At 40.8% G+C, this 13,976-nt stretch overlaps 1 protein-coding gene and 1 non-coding gene across 2 annotated transcripts; both read left to right on the top strand.

Annotated features, from left to right (window-relative positions):
- The first annotated feature begins 1,370 nt into the window (after window positions 1-1,370).
- LOC108808512 (probable E3 ubiquitin-protein ligase ARI16) lies at window positions 1,371-2,542 on the top strand. Its single transcript, XM_018580643.2, has 2 exons — window positions 1,371-2,235; window positions 2,329-2,542. Exons 1-2 carry the CDS (start codon window positions 1,409-1,411, stop codon window positions 2,540-2,542), a joined length of 1,041 nt encoding a protein of 346 aa, XP_018436145.2. The 5' UTR covers window positions 1,371-1,408.
- A 5,512-nt stretch (window positions 2,543-8,054) lies between these two features.
- LOC130497186 (small nucleolar RNA R71) lies at window positions 8,055-8,161 on the top strand. The gene has a single exon (XR_008936197.1). It is a non-coding gene; the product is annotated as a small nucleolar RNA R71 (small nucleolar RNA).
- Window positions 8,162-13,976: the final 5,815 nt, after the last annotated feature.

A 13,976-nucleotide genomic window follows, 5' to 3' on the forward strand; every position in this document is an offset into this window, starting at 1 on the left:
TTCTCTCTAAAAATATCGGTATCGACACGCGTCAAAAAATAATCAATTTATATTAATTATCATCAAATTTCTTAGCAGAAATTAATAATTCCCAAAAAGTTTTGTATATAATGAGCTTGGTTTTATACACTACTCATCTGTCTACAATCATCTGTCTTTGAACCTCTGAGTTGCTTCTCCTTCGATTAGCTGGTAAGAAAATCATGTCCATCAATTCACGCAGATTATATTACTTAGCACTATATATATAATTTTATCATCTATATACAGAATTTTAATAAATATAATTATAGTTTTCTTGACAACTATGATTTACAAAGTTGGAAACACAGTGGAAGCTATGCAGTTTCAAAGGAAATAGACACATCTTAATTTTAGTTGCATCCCCGTTTTCATATAATATTCGTAATTTTCTATAAAATAAATTTTAAATCTGTAAAAACATAACAGTTTTCTTTAAAAAAATAGATATAGACAATCGCCAATGATCATCAGATTATATTACTTAAACACTATATATATATATTATATATATATATATATAATTTTATAATGTGTATGCAGATTTTTTTTCTCTGAAACTAAATATATACAGATATTTAACAAATTGAATTATAATTTTCTTGACAACTATGATTTACAATGTTGGAAACACAGTTTCAAAGGAAAAAGGCACGTCTTAATTTTAGTTGCATCCCGTTTTCATATAATATCCCTAATTTCTAAAAAATTAAATTTTAAATTTGTAAAAAATATTTTTTCTCTTTAAATAGATATAGACATGAGATTATATTATTTTCTTTAAAAGATATATATAGACACGAATCAGTGATTGTGAGATTATATTATTTTTTTTAAAAGATAGATATAGACACGGGTCAGTGATCGTGAGATTATATTACTTAGCACTAAATAGGGTAGTTTTTTCACAATCTAGAGTGACAAATTTTATATACCCAGTACTTTCTTATCTTTTAGATATGATCCGAAAATTTTAAATGTTTTTAGATCCGTACATTAGAGATTCTATGATAGAATTTGATAACATATAAATTTACATTTTAAAATATATATCTTCTAAAATATAGATTACACATGTCAAAAAATGATAATTTATATTAATTAACATTAGAAAAATTAAGCAGAAATTAACAATCCCAAAATTTCATAACAAAAAAAGATTTTTAGGTTTGTTCTATTCTATATAATGAGTTTGGCCTTTATACACTATCTTAGGCTAACAATCTTCTCTGTCATTTAACCTCTTAAGTTGATTCCCCTTCAATTTGCTGGTAAGAAAATCACTTCCAACAACTCACAAAATTCACTGAATACTTTTTTGTGTGTCTTTTATGTTTTTTTTTCTAATTTATTTTGTTCATAAGTCTGTTTGTTTTCTTTTCCAGCAATGGAAACCGATGGTCAGAGAGTGTACTCTGTTCTTACAACAAATGAAGTTGGTGAGAAGATGAAGAGTGAAATCAACCAGATCTCCGAAGTCTTCTTGCTGTCCAAATCTGATGCAACCGTAATCCTTATCTCTCTCCGTTGGAACTCGTTCAAGGCTTCAGATCGCCTGGGTGACGACAAGGAGAAACTCCTTTTGGAGTTAGGTTTGGTTAAAGTTTTCAGTTCGAGTCAAGAAAACGAATCTATGTCTTCTTTTGCAGATCAAGAAAATCTTGTCTCCACACCCTTTTGTCCACACAAGTTTTCTGAAACTTGTTGGATAAGTCATCTCAACAACCTTCTGGAGGAGGGTAAGGCGGAGAACAACAAGGAGGAAGAGAGAGTCCTTTGCCCTAACCCTGACTGTGTCGCAGCGGTTGGACCCGATACGATTGAGAGACTCAAAGAACCAGCTGTGAAGATGATGTACGAGAGATACGTTCTGAGATCCTTCGTGGAGGCCAACAAGGAATGGATCAAATGGTGTCCTGCGCCAGGTTGCGAATACGCCATCGAGCGTCATGAGGATCTGTTGGAAGATGATGATGAGTCTTCTCTTGACTTTGGTGTGGTGTGTTTGTGTGGTCACACATTCTGTTGGAGTTGCAAGCTCGAGTCACATCGACCCCTGACCTGTAAGGATGCTACTGTTTGGTTTAGTTCCACCTTGGATACGTTAAAGAGCAATGCTTGGCTCGTTCAAAACACCAAACGTTGTCCTCGTTGCAACACTCACGTGCAGAGGACCGATGACCCTATTTTGAGAATGATAACTTGTTTCTGCAGGTTTGTCTTTATCTTTTAAAACTTAGATCTCTTTTTTATTTTAAATCAAAAACTTATTATTATGATTTTTGCTTTAATGTTTTATACACTCAGTTGTCACTTCTGTTGGCGCTGCTTTCGATCAGCGAAAGAGCACAACGGAAAATGGAACTGCGTTGAAGTCACTTTTCAACCAACAATGAGACAAGAAGTGGAAGATTCTCGTTACCTGCGTCTGTGGGAGGCATGTCATGAAGAGTTTGAGAAATCCAAGTCGGATCTTGATGCTAGGAATTTCAAAGTTCCTAAAACAAATGTTGTAGGATAGTGATGAATGTCGAACCAATTCCAAGGGATTCAAAGCACCAAGAATACAAGTACTTCCTTAATCTAAGTGCAATCGAAGATTTGATGATTTCTAGAACCTAAGATGCAGTAACTAAACAATAACAACAGTAAATCAAAGAACTTTCTTTTATGAGAAAGGAGAACTCATGGGTATAGGAATTTAGACCTTGGGTGATCAAGTTTCGAACTAAGGATGGCAACAATCAATCAAACTAATCAACCTTAAGCTTAGACACAATCTTAAACAAACTCTATGTCTAGATGAATGCTCATTTGCTAACATATTTCAGACATCAAATGTCTTTGGCTGAATAATATAAAAGCAATCATTAACAAACAAGTCTATTGGCTATCTTAACACCCTTAACAACAAATGTCTTTGGTAAAGTGTGTTAAGAGCTTAGGAGAGTTGACTCAGACATATCATCGAACACCTTGTGGGTGGGAGATGTCTAAAGATCAACTTTTGAGAGGCCAACTCATCAGATGCATTATGAATACTCTCCTAGGCAAGGAATAAGGTTTGATTATACTAAAACATCCTAGAACTAACTTAATCACCCTAAATCTTCCTAACCCATGAATTCAATGGTGGATTACTCACTAAAGTTCATAATCATTCTTAAACTCATATTGAGTTTCAGATTGATCATAAACAGAGATGAAATAACAGAAATCAACAAGAAATAAAATAAGAACAAGAGAATCAATGATTCAAAAGATGAAATCTCCAATAGTTTTGATGTTTACCAAGTAACAAAAGATAGATTAGCCTCTGATGGCTTACACAATACTTAAACTTAGGTTTTAGAACAGAAAAACGTGCATACAAATGACTAAAATGCCCCTGAGAAATGTTTAAGTTCGAGATGAAACGGGCTCGGAGCGACCAGGAGGGGTCGCTCCACGCGGCCGCTGCAAATGAGACGAGCGAGCTGGTCCTCTCGCTGGCTCGGGATCGCTCCAGGGAAAAAGCGCAGCGGGTGGAGACAGCCGCTCCGATCGGTCGCTGCAAATGGGACGAGCGAGCAGCACTCCTCGCTGCTCCGAAGGCGCTCCAGCTGATGATCCGCAGCGACCGGCTCTACTCGCTCCGCATGGTCGCTCCAAAGAAGACGAGCGAGCAGCACGGGTCGCTGGGATGAAGCCGCTCCAGGCTGGCAAGACGCAGCGGGTGGTGGGAGCCGCTGGGGCGTGGTCGCTCCAGGTGATGAGGTCGGAGCGACTGCTTAGACCCGCTGCAAGGTAGTCGCTGCGGCCCTGAACGTCTCTAAATCACTCCTTTTGCTTCTTTTGAGTCTCTAATGCATCCCAAATGCTCCATGTGGTACTCCAACACCTGATAAAGACTTATGTATGCAAAATGCAACCTAACAAGCCTAAATCCTATTCTAGATGATCAAAATGCATGCAAATATGAAGATAAAACAATGGAAATATGCAAGACATCAACTCCCCCAAACTTGTCCTTTACTTGTCCTCAAGTGAACTTTCTAGGACTCATAGGGGAAGAGGTTTGAAAGTGGGAGCTCATAGCCAAGAGAAACACACAAGCACTCGCTTCAACATAAGAATTCAGCACAAGCACACTCTCCTTTATTATCCTCTAGCTTCTCTAGGCCTATCTTAACTCAACATTATTCATTTACACATTCAGCTTAGCCAACTCTCACATTCATTAAGCAATACAACAAGTGAACTCTATGCAAATGGTCAATTGGTCCAAGTCATTTGGGTAAGGGAAGGCTTTTTGTTCTAGTGATCAAGGGGTTCATAACTCATTATCTTCAAGGTTTAACACTCAAAACAAGTAGCCTTGACATTGCACATAATATATCTAAGAAAGGGATCAACTAATGCATACAATGCTCAATCTTCATTGTTCTACCCTTTTTCAAACATACTAGTGACACAATTAAAATCCCAAGTTACACCCATCTCACATCTCTCACCCAAAAATCTCAAGAACACATCCACAAACTCTTAATCAAGGGAAATATTTAAACTTTTAAAACACAACCTCTTAGCTCATTCACACTTTGCTAGCCCCCTTTCTTATTCTTTTTCTTTTTTTTTTTTTTTATTTTTTTTTTTTTTATTTTGCTGCTTTCTTTTTTTTTTTTTATTTTGGGGGCCAAGACTTTCACAATTTGAGCTAGAGGTTTTATACAATTCCCAAAGAGACAGTTAAGCACAAGAGTTCAATCGTTTTCATTCAACCTTCAAATTCCCAAGTCAAACTTCTCAACACTCACCTCCCCACCTATAGCTAGACAATAGTGTACAATCTAGCAAGAATGAAGACTGAGCATTGTCGTTCCCAATACTCTCAAGATTATGCACATGTAAGACTTTCCGAAAAAGGCCTCACTCAACAATCAAGGAAGGCTTAAAAGGAGGAGAGGGTTTCAGGGAGTGGACTGCCACTAGAGATTGTCAAAAAGATTGGCATAAAAGGCACGACAACTCTAGTGTGTGCATCCATGACTTAGCACACAAGGGACCATGAGCAAGAAATTAAGTTCATTCAGTTCATTAAGGGTTGTAGTTGGCTTAAGAGATTGAGTTTCAGGGAGAGTTTTCAAGGCACGAAACTTACAAGGTTTTCGAGAGAGGCGCATGAACTAAGCAAGGCTAGACAGTGCTCTCTACAAGGCATTTTAAATCATTGCTCCCAATGCAAATGAATGCAACCTATATGCTCTAGACTCTCCTAAAAGTGCAAATGATGCAAACTAAATGATTTTGATTTTTTTTTTTTTTTTTTTTTTTTTTTTTTTTTTTGGCTTTTCTATGCAAATAGGTACGTGAAATGCAAGACTCAATGCAAGACCAACAAAGCAAACAAGGTTAAATACTTGGTACCTCCCCCAAACTTAAGTCACACAGTCTCTGTGTTATTAAGCTGAAAGAGATACCGAAAACAAAGAAAAGCTAGTATATACAAGAGAAGGTTACAGAGTACCTCCTATGGGTAGCGAGTAGAGGCAGATGCCCCTGGCTCATCGGTGTCAGGTGGAAACGTGGTGTAGTAGCCGCCTGGCATGGTGCTGTGCTCCTCGAATCGTGGCTGGCTAGAGATCTCTTCGATCTCGATCTCCTCGTCAGAATCAGCAAGGGAGGGAGATTTGTTGCCCGAGGAAGAGGGGAGGACGGGTGGGTTTCTCCAGCGACGCTGTTGCTGTCTTCGGGTGAGAGGGAAGCTAAGGGCTGAGGGGTTTGGTGGAGGCTGGGGTACTGGGTCGTCTGGGAACTCAAAGTCCGCTCTGCTACATCCCGCAATACCTCCTCTAGTCAAGACATCAGCCATCTTTCTCAAGATCTTTGATGTTGACTTCGCTTGCCGCTTTGCAGCCTTGCTCATGTCCTTGCACTTCTTCTTGAGCTTCTCAATCGTCCTTTCCTGAGCCTTGTTCCATCTCTGGAGCCTACTGATATGATCGTGGGCGTCGCGAAGGGCACCATGGGGAAGTGGTTTGAGCTCCACCTTGGGTGCCTTAAGCTCGCTCCAGTCATCATGCTGGGTGTTCTCTTGTTGAGTCACTGAAGCTACTTGATGGACCACTTGTGGCAGCTCTTCATACTGATCCTTACTCTCAAACCCCTTGTGTGAATCCAGCATCATCCCATAGGCAGTACTCTCCAGGTTCTCAATCACTTCAGCCTCTTTCTCCACTGTCAAAGCCAGCTGTAGAGGATCTTCTAGAGACAGCTCTTCAAGGAGTTCATCAGCCAGAGCATCCATCTCTTCAATGTAGAAGATTTGCCCTTGTACAGTTGGTTTCTTCATAACCTCCTTGATGTCAAAGTGGAGAATATGCCTTTTACCCAAGTGGAGATCAATCTTGCCTTCTTTCACATTCACAATAGCTCCAGCTGTAGCTAAGAAAGGTCTCCCAAGGATTAAGGGGTCTTGAGCTTCTTCGCCCATCTCAAGTACCACGAAATCTGTAGGGATTTCACAGTTTCCGACCATAAGAGGAAGGTCTTCCAAGATGCCAACAGGGTACTTTACTGAACGATCAGCCAACACCAATGAGAGTCTACACTTCTTGTACTGAGTGAAACCAAGCTTCTTTGCAACTGACAAAGGCATCAAGCTGACACTAGCTCCCAAATCGCAGAGACATCTCTCAAAAACCATAGGTCCAAGAGCACAAGGCAGTGTGAAGCATCCTGGGTCTTCTAGTTTCTTTGGAACATCAAGTCTCTGAATGATGGCATTACACTCATGAGTGAGGATCATCATACCTTGCATCTCCTTCTTCTTTGCAGCTACAGCATCTTTGAGGAACTTGCTGTATTGAGGAACCAGCATGAAAGCATCAATGATGGGCATTGTAATCTGAACTTCACTCATCTGCTTTTCAAACAAGGCTTTGTACTTCTCCAACAGCTGTTTTTTAAACCTTCCAGGGAATGGAAGTTTGGGCTCATAAGGAGGGGGAACAAAAGGGTTCTCAGTTGCTGGAGCAGCAGCTTGACCATCTTTCACTGGTTGCTTCTCTTCTCCCACCTTTCCTTTGCCTTTGGCTTCCACAATCTTCTCTAAGATCTCATCATTGATCTTCTCATCCACAATCACAACCTCATCATCAATGTTGATGGCTACCCCCCCTCCTTGTTTCTCAGCATCCTTGGTGAGAGCTGGAGGAGGCAACTGCTTTCCACTCCTAAGAGTAACAGCCTTCATTGTTTCTTTGGGGTTTTGCTCAGGTTTTCCAGGTAGAGAACCTTGCTGGCGGTTTTGGTGAGTAGTCAAAGAAGCAAATTGGTTCTCCAAGGCCTTGAACTTGTTGTTGAGCTCATTGTAGCTACCATCAATCTTGTTGTGGAGATTCTTGAGCTCATAGCCAACATGCTTTTCACTTCTAGTTTGAGACTCCAAGATTTGTTTCAGTAGAATATCTGTGCTGCTGGCTGGAGGAGCAGAACTAAAAGGATGAGCTTGCTGCTGAGAAGATGGGTTTCCTTTGTTGGGAAAACCAGGAGGAGGATTCTGCTGAGGCTGAGAGTTGCCTTGCTGGTTGCTCCTAGGTTGGTAACCATTCTGCTGGTTGTTTGGGTAAGATCGTTGTTGGTAGTTGTTGTACTGAAAATTGGGCTCCTTCTTGTACCAACTGCCATTGTTGTTGATGAAACACAGTTCCTCTTGACCCTCCAAACCATCAACTTCATTAGCACCAGGAGGTGCTTCTTGTGCTGGGTTACCAACGAAGTTCAGCTGCTCTTGTGTAGCCTTATCAGCAATCAGAATGTCGATCTTATCCTGCAAAGCCTTTAACTCTTTCCTCGTCTGCTTATCATCAGTTCTATCTCCTCTGTCATGGTCTCCACTGTAGACTGCGTCACTCTTCACCATGTTGTCAACCAGCTCCTCTGCATCTGCTTCAGTTCTCCCCAAGAAGAACCCATTACTTGCAGTATCCAATCTGGATCTGTACTTAGGAAGTGCACCCCTGTAGAAAGTGCTCAGCAAGCTCTCTTTGGAGAAACCATGGTGTGGACACTGAGCTTGGTAGCCCTTGAATCTCTCCCAAGCTTCACTGAAGCCTTCCAAGTTCTTCTGCTGGAAACTGGATATCTCGTTTCTTAGCTTAGCAGTTCTTGAAGTAGAGAAGAACTTCTCCAAGAATGCTCTCTTGCAGTCATCCCAGGTGGTGATGGAGTCGCTAGGTAGAGACTTCTCCCACTGACGTGCCTTATCTCCCAGAGAGAAAGGGAATAGCTTGAGTTTGAAGGCATCCTCGGACACACCATTGGTCTTTGACAAACCACAGTAGCTGTCAAACTTGTCCAAGTGATCAAATGGGTCTTCTACAGCCAAGCCATGATACTTGTTGTTCTCGATCACGTTGAGGAGTCCTGGTTTGACCTCAAAGTTGTTAGCCTCCACAGCTGGGGCTCTAATGCCAAGCCTATGACCATTGATGTTGGGACGGTCATAGGTACCAATCGGTCGAGCAGGTCGCGGAGGGTGCTGAGGGTTAACCCCTTGACCGTTTGCAGGTGGATCCATATCGATGTCCTGCTGAGCTCTTCTCTGTCTGGATATACCTCTCTCAAGTGCTCTGATGTCAGGTACAAGTGGAACTAGGTCTGATGTGCCCTTGCTCCTCAAGTTCATACACCTGAAATGAAAAGAGGGATGAAAATGTAGAATCAGTAAACAGAAAAAGAAAAATGACTTAGTCTCAAGTAAGTGACTAAATCTCAATGTTTAAATCAACTCGGAATTTGGCAACGGCGCCAATTTGATGCTAGGAATTTCAAAGTTCCTAAAACAAATGTTGTAGGATAGTGATGAATGTCGAACCAATTCCAAGGGATTCAAAGCACCAAGAATACAAGTACTTCCTTAATCTAAGTGCAATCGAAGATTTGATGATTTCTAGAACCTAAGATGCAGTAACTAAACAATAACAACAGTAAATCAAAGAACTTTCTTTTATGAGAAAGGAGAACTCATGGGTATAGGAATTTAGACCTTGGGTGATCAAGTTTCGAACTAAGGATGGCAACAATCAATCAAACTAATCAACCTTAAGCTTAGACACAATCTTAAACAAACTCTATGTCTAGATGAATGCTCATTTGCTAACATATTTCAGACATCAAATGTCTTTGGCTGAATAATATAAAAGCAATCATTAACAAACAAGTCTATTGGCTATCTTAACACCCTTAACAACAAATGTCTTTGGTAAAGTGTGTTAAGAGCTTAGGAGAGTTGACTCAGACATATCATCGAACACCTTGTGGGTGGGAGATGTCTAAAGATCAACTTTTGAGAGGCCAACTCATCAGATGCATTATGAATACTCTCCTAGGCAAGGAATAAGGTTTGATTATACTAAAACATCCTAGAACTAACTTAATCACCCTAAATCTTCCTAACCCATGAATTCAATGGTGGATTACTCACTAAAGTTCATAATCATTCTTAAACTCATATTGAGTTTCAGATTGATCATAAACAGAGATGAAATAACAGAAATCAACAAGAAATAAAATAAGAACAAGAGAATCAATGATTCAAAAGATGAAATCTCCAATAGTTTTTGATGTTTACCAAGTAACAAAAGATAGATTAGCCTCTGATGGCTTACACAATACTTAAACTTAGGTTTTAGAACAGAAAAACGTGCATACAAATGACTAAAATGCCCCTGAGAAATGTTTAAGTTCGAGATGAAACGGGCTCGGAGCGACCAGGAGGGGTCGCTCCACGCGGCCGCTGCAAATGAGACGAGCGAGCTGGTCCTCTCGCTGGCTCGGGATCGCTCCAGGGAAAAAGCGCAGCGGGTGGAGACAGCCGCTCCGATCGGTCGCTGCAAATGGGACGAGCGAGCAGCACTCCTCGCTGCTCCGAAGGCGCTCCAGCTGATGATCCGCAGCGACCGGCTCTACTCGCTCCGCATGGTCGCTCCAAAGAAGACGAGCGAGCAGCACGGGTCGCTGGGATGAAGCCGCTCCAGGCTGGCAAGACGCAGCGGGTGGTGGGAGCCGCTGGGGCGTGGTCGCTCCAGGTGATGAGGTCGGAGCGACTGCTTAGACCCGCTGCAAGGTAGTCGCTGCGGCCCTGAACGTCTCTAAATCACTCCTTTTGCTTCTTTTGAGTCTCTAATGCATCCCAAATGCTCCATGTGGTACTCCAACACCTGATAAAGACTTATGTATGCAAAATGCAACCTAACAAGCCTAAATCCTATTCTAGATGATCAAAATGCATGCAAATATGAAGATAAAACAATGGAAATATGCAAGACATCAGATCTCAAAGCCATAGAGGAGAATGGGATTCCAACACTAGTGGAGAACTTCAGTTTTAACAATGGAGACGTCGATGCTGTAATGGAAGCAACTCTGCTTATGGTCCAGTGTAGGCTTGCACTTAAATGGAGCTGTGCTTATGAGTATTTCATTACCATGCACCAAAGCGCCAAGACGCAGTACGTGAACCACCTTCGGGGAGAAGCTACAAAGACACTTCTTAAGCACAAAGCGACTCAAGAAGCGTTGATGGATCAAGCTCTCTCATCTGGAGATTTCAGTTGCTTCGAGCTCAAGTTGTCAGCCAGTACAACAACCACTGGTAACTACTTCCATGAATTTGTCAAGACTCTTGAAAGTGGTTTCCCTGGCAGTTAGTACCGTATGTTCTGTAATAAGATTTTCTTTTGATCATTTTGGTGTTTGTACTTCGAAGACTTTTTGAATAATTAAATATCCTCTGGATTAAGAGTCTTGGCTTTGTTTGATATCAGGAGCGGCCAGATCCAAATCCGAATAGTAAAATGTTGGATCTGTTAAAACCGAATCTAGATTTGGATATCTTGAATTTTTTTTCGGATCCGGATCCGTAATTTTTATTGATAATTATTTTAAAATATAATATCTATATTTAAAAAATTAAATTTATTTATTGTATTTTTATTTTATAATAGTATTATATAAATTTATATAAATTTTGTAATAATATATACAGAAATAATTTAAAACATTTTATACATTTTATTTTTAAAAATATACATCCATCGAATAAGGATCTGAATTCTCGGGATATCCAATACATTCCACCCCTAATTGCCATAAGGATAATCAGTATTATCCTATATATGTATTTGTATAGTTTCATCTTTGTATACGTGTATAGGGAGATTGTATAGAGTATAAATACAGTAGTTTGTACATACATTTTGATTAATGAGAATGGGTTAACTTTACTCATATGGTATCAGAGCGATATGAGCTCGTTCTCTAACTAACTCTTCCGCCGTCTTCACTCACCGTAACCGTTTTTCTCCGCCGTCTTCTCGGATCTTTCCGATCATCTCTCCGCCGTCTTCGATTCGCTTCTCTCATCGTTCCCTGTGCAATCTCAGCTCAACTTCAGATCGTCTTTGACATCGGAGCTCGAGATCGATATCAATAGGGAAACGAAACTGCAAATCGAAGTATCGTCGCTCTTCGCCGGATCTTCCGGAATCTCAATCACCGACTTCTCCGATGACTCGCGATAGACCTTCTGGATCTAATCAACGTCGCGATGTCACCGAATCTCCTGACCTCACTCGATCTGTTCATCCTCCATCTGTGGCTCGCTTTGAGGTATCCGATTCACCTGATAACATTCACTCTCCCTATCATCTACTTAACTCCGATCATCCTGGACTAGTTCTAGCTGCGGAACCTTTAGATGGTAGCAATTATGGTGTTTGGATCATCGCGATGACCACTAGTCTTGAGGCTAAGAACAAATTAGGATTCGTTGATGGTTCCATTGCTAAGCCTTCTGAAGATGATCCTTACTTTCGAATCTGGTGTCGATGCAATAGTATGATCAAGTCTTGGTTGTTGAATAGTGTGACTAAACAAATCTACACGAGTATCCTCTACTTCAAGAATGCTTCAGATATTTGGGCAGATCTTCACACACGCTATCACAAATCTAATCTTCCAAGACTGTACAAGCTTCGTCATCAGCTTCATTCCTTCAAGCAAGGCAGCTTGGATCTCTCCTCATATCACACGAAGACTCAGTCATTGTGGGAGGAACTCTCTAGTCTTCAAAGTGCTAATCACACTATTGAATATCTTCTCACATAACGGGAGACCAATCGCATCATTGATTTCCTTATGGGACTCAACGATAACTACGAGAACATACGTAGCATGATTCTTATGAAGAAAGTTCTTCCTAGTTTCTCTGAAGTCTTCAATCTTCTGGATCAAGATGACAGTCATCGTGCTGCTCACACTCAGACTTCAACTTTGGAAGCTCCTGCTGCTTTTCAGGTCTCTCAGTCTAGTGATCAGAACTCAGCTAAACCTTTTTCTGGTGGTTATCAGCGAAGGGATAAACCATATTGTACATTCTGTCACCGTCCTGGTCATGTTATTGATCGGTGCTACAAGAAACATGGCTATCCTAATAGCATGAAACCTACGCCAAAGAGTGATACACTGACTAATACTCCGTCTGCAAATGTTGCTATTGTTGATACATCTCCAGCTGGTGATTTGAATGCTACAGATTTATCTTCAACACAGATCCAACAGCTAGTATCTTTCCTCAGCAGCAAACTCCAGACTCCAGCGAATCATCCCACTCCAGAAGTTCACTCTGTCTCAGTTTCCCTTCCTTCTTCTTCCAGTGTCTGTCCTATCTCCGGTAATTTTCATCCCTCTATTCATTGTTCTCTTACCGGTAGTGACAAACCCTATGTCTGCTCAATGACGAATAATACAACTCCTATGAATGCTTGGGTGATAGATTCAGGGGCAACCAATCATATAACTCATCAAAGAGCTTCTTTCATCTCTTTTAAACCCCTCCCTAACACCACTGTTTCTTTACCAAATGGATTTCTGGTTAGCATTGTCGGCATAGGAACCATAGCACTGGGTAGAGACTTAGTTTTAGACGATGTTCTCTATATCCCGCAATTCAAGTTTAACCTCCTAAGTGTTAGCTGTCTTACTAAAGCCTTACACTGTAGAGTTTGGTTTGACGAATCTTCTTGTGGTATTCAGGATCCTACTCGGGAATCAATGATTGGAATGGGTAGAGAGGTGGCAAATCTTTACTTCCTGGATATAGAGTCGTTATCAACTCAAGGTACCCTTCAAAATGTCTTTGTAGCTGCTGTTTCAAGCCTAGACTTGTGGCATAAGAGATTAGGATACCCATCTATGTCCAAATTAGAATCTATGCAACCTGTTTTAGCATTTCCTAAGCAGCCTAATAATGTTGATACCCATTGTAAGATTTGCCATTTATCAAAACAAAAACATCTCCCTTTTGTATCGCATAACAACATTAGTAAAAACCCTTTTGAGCTTATCCATATCGATACTTGGGGTCCCTTTTCTACTCCCACTCACGATGGTTTTAGGTACTTCCTAACCATTGTTGATGATGCCTCTAGAGCCACTTGGGTTTACCTTCTTAAGAAGAAGTCTGATGTTCTTACAATCTTCCCGGGTTTATTAAAATGGTAGAGAACCAATTCAATAGGAAGATAAACGGTGTTAGGTCTGACAATGCTCCAGAACTCAAATTCTCCTCTCTTTATCAATCCAAAGGCATTCTCTCCTTTCATTCTTGCTCTGAAACTCCACAACAAAATTCAGTTGTGGAGCGTAAGCACCAACACATTCTTAATGTGGCTCGGGCTCTTCTCTTTCAATCTCATCTCCCTTTACCCTATTGGGGTGACTGCATTCTAACCGCAGTTCACTTGATCAACCGTCTCCCTGCTCCCATTCTAGCCAACAAAAGCCCCTTTGAAGTTCTCACTACTAAAACCCATGATTATGATCTTCTTAGAGCTTTTGGTTGCCTCTGTTACGCTTCCACCTCCCCTAAAGGCAGACGCAAATTTGATCCTCGAGCTCGTGCATGCGTTTTC

This window comes from Raphanus sativus, chromosome 6 (genome assembly GCF_000801105.2).
Source record: "Raphanus sativus cultivar WK10039 chromosome 6, ASM80110v3, whole genome shotgun sequence".
NCBI classification, from domain to species: Eukaryota; Viridiplantae; Streptophyta; class Magnoliopsida; order Brassicales; family Brassicaceae; genus Raphanus; species Raphanus sativus.

Excerpts from the sequence above, each read along its gene's own strand:
- LOC108808512 (XM_018580643.2), top strand. The coding sequence starts at position 1,409 with ATGGAAACCGATGGTCAGAGAGTGTACTCTGTTCTTACAACAAATGAA. Across the intron at positions 2,236-2,328 it reads ATGATAACTTGTTTCTGCAG|TTGTCACTTCTGTTGGCGCT; the intron begins GTTTGTCTTTAT and ends TTATACACTCAG.